We start from the raw sequence: 1,575 nt of genomic DNA on the forward strand, positions 1-1,575 counted from the left end.
TACCTAAATTAATAATCACAGCTCTGCATCCCTTTCCCCATTACCTCCATATTCAAAGTTTTATAAATATAAATGTTTTCATAGAACACCTCTGCAATTCTGATGTTTCATTAATGAATCTCTGGTTAAATAAAATTTCGACAGGTGTTCACAAACAAATGTATGGGATTTATGGTATGGAGCAATTTGAGATTTGTGTTTTGTAGCCATTTTTTGAAAATAAGGAAACCTTTTTCAAAAAGTTTTCCACAGTTTTTCACATTGCCTTGGCCAAAATCAGATCAATGTCTACCTCAAAAGTGGCATGAAACTGCCTGGTTTAGAAGGGTCATCATTTGGCATTAGATGGTTGCCTGTAAGATCTCCATCCCTAGGACACTCCACAGGACTCAATCTTTTGTTTTTATAATGCAAGAGTCAACTTCAGTCATAGCATGGCAGGGCACATAGCATTTGAACAAGATAGGGACCCTATTTACAGAACCAGGGAGGGAAAGGTGCCATATTCATTGAGACTCCATTTCTATTTAATAGTGTCTGACATTTATTAAAAATAAGGAAAAGACCTTGTACAGGTAGTGTATTAGAGCAGGGCAGGGAGCAGGGCTTACTGTGTTGAACAAAAGGCACACATCAGAGAGACAGCTGCAAATTCAGAAGAAAACAGGATTTTAGGCAAAACTAACTGGTCCACAGGAGAAAATGAGAGATTCCATTTGGTTGCCAGGCACACCTAAGCCCTGGCAGCTATGTGGCAGGAACACAAGAGGTCTCTGGGGATGGGAGGAAATGGGTCTTGCTGAAGGTGACAGGCTCCTTGGGGGGCGGCCAGCTGTCTGGATCACTGTCCAGGGGCTGTGTCCAGCTCAGATACCTCTGAGGTGAGTCCAGATTACTAGGAGCGGCAGTCTGTTGATGAGATGCGGTGGACGGCGATGGCAGTGGCAGCGTAGGTTTGTGGGCAGAATGATGTAGTCGGCTGGCAGTCTGGAGGAGTGGAGGGGTGTTGACAGCGGCGGCTGTGTGTGGTCTGTCCAGTGTGTAACAGGAGCCCAGCTTTGTGCAGCTGGAGCGCAGGACAGCGTCCAAATGTGCATGGGAGGGGCTGGGCTGGCACAAGAGGGCGGAGGCAGCCCGCTCCAGAGTGAGGCCCAGGGGCGGCAGCAGGAGCCTGGAGTGCTGTTCCTGGAACAAAGGCAAGCACTACGCGGCAAGGGACAGGAGCGCAGGGGACACTCGAGGGGGAGAGAGGCGCGGAGGGAGGGCGCCTGTGGAGACCCTAGCGGTGGCCACTGGCACAGCGGACCCTCCCCAGAGCACCCGCCCCCAGACTCGAGGGTCTCCCGGCCTAGAAGTCCTCGTCCTCCTCCCATCCAAAGACCCGCTTCATCTCGGCCAGGAAGCCCCGGTAATCACTGAGTAGGGGGCTCTCCTTCTTGATGTAGGGGATCACCCACTGCAGGGCGGGCCCCGTGAGGCGGGTGATGAGGAACGTCACCTTCAGGGCGTCGTTGGAGAACGTGTTCTCGTCCACGAACATGTAGGAGCCCGTCTGCACGATGAACTCCGGGAGCC

General features: G+C 51.4%; 1 protein-coding gene across 1 annotated transcript; it reads right to left on the bottom strand.

Moving 5' to 3' along the window:
- Positions 1–520: 520 nt before the first annotated feature.
- Positions 521–1,573, bottom strand: LOC108515489 (protein FAM127C-like; the record flags this gene model as incomplete). Its single annotated transcript, XM_017852406.1, has 1 exon — positions 521–1,573. A coding segment is annotated over one exon (225 nt), but the record flags the coding sequence as incomplete, so codon positions are not given.
- Positions 1,574–1,575: the final 2 nt, after the last annotated feature.

The sequence above is a fragment of the Rhinopithecus bieti genome, unplaced genomic scaffold (genome assembly GCF_001698545.2).
Source record: "Rhinopithecus bieti isolate Rb0 unplaced genomic scaffold, ASM169854v2 scaffold_35406, whole genome shotgun sequence".
Classification (NCBI taxonomy): Eukaryota; Metazoa; Chordata; class Mammalia; order Primates; family Cercopithecidae; genus Rhinopithecus; species Rhinopithecus bieti.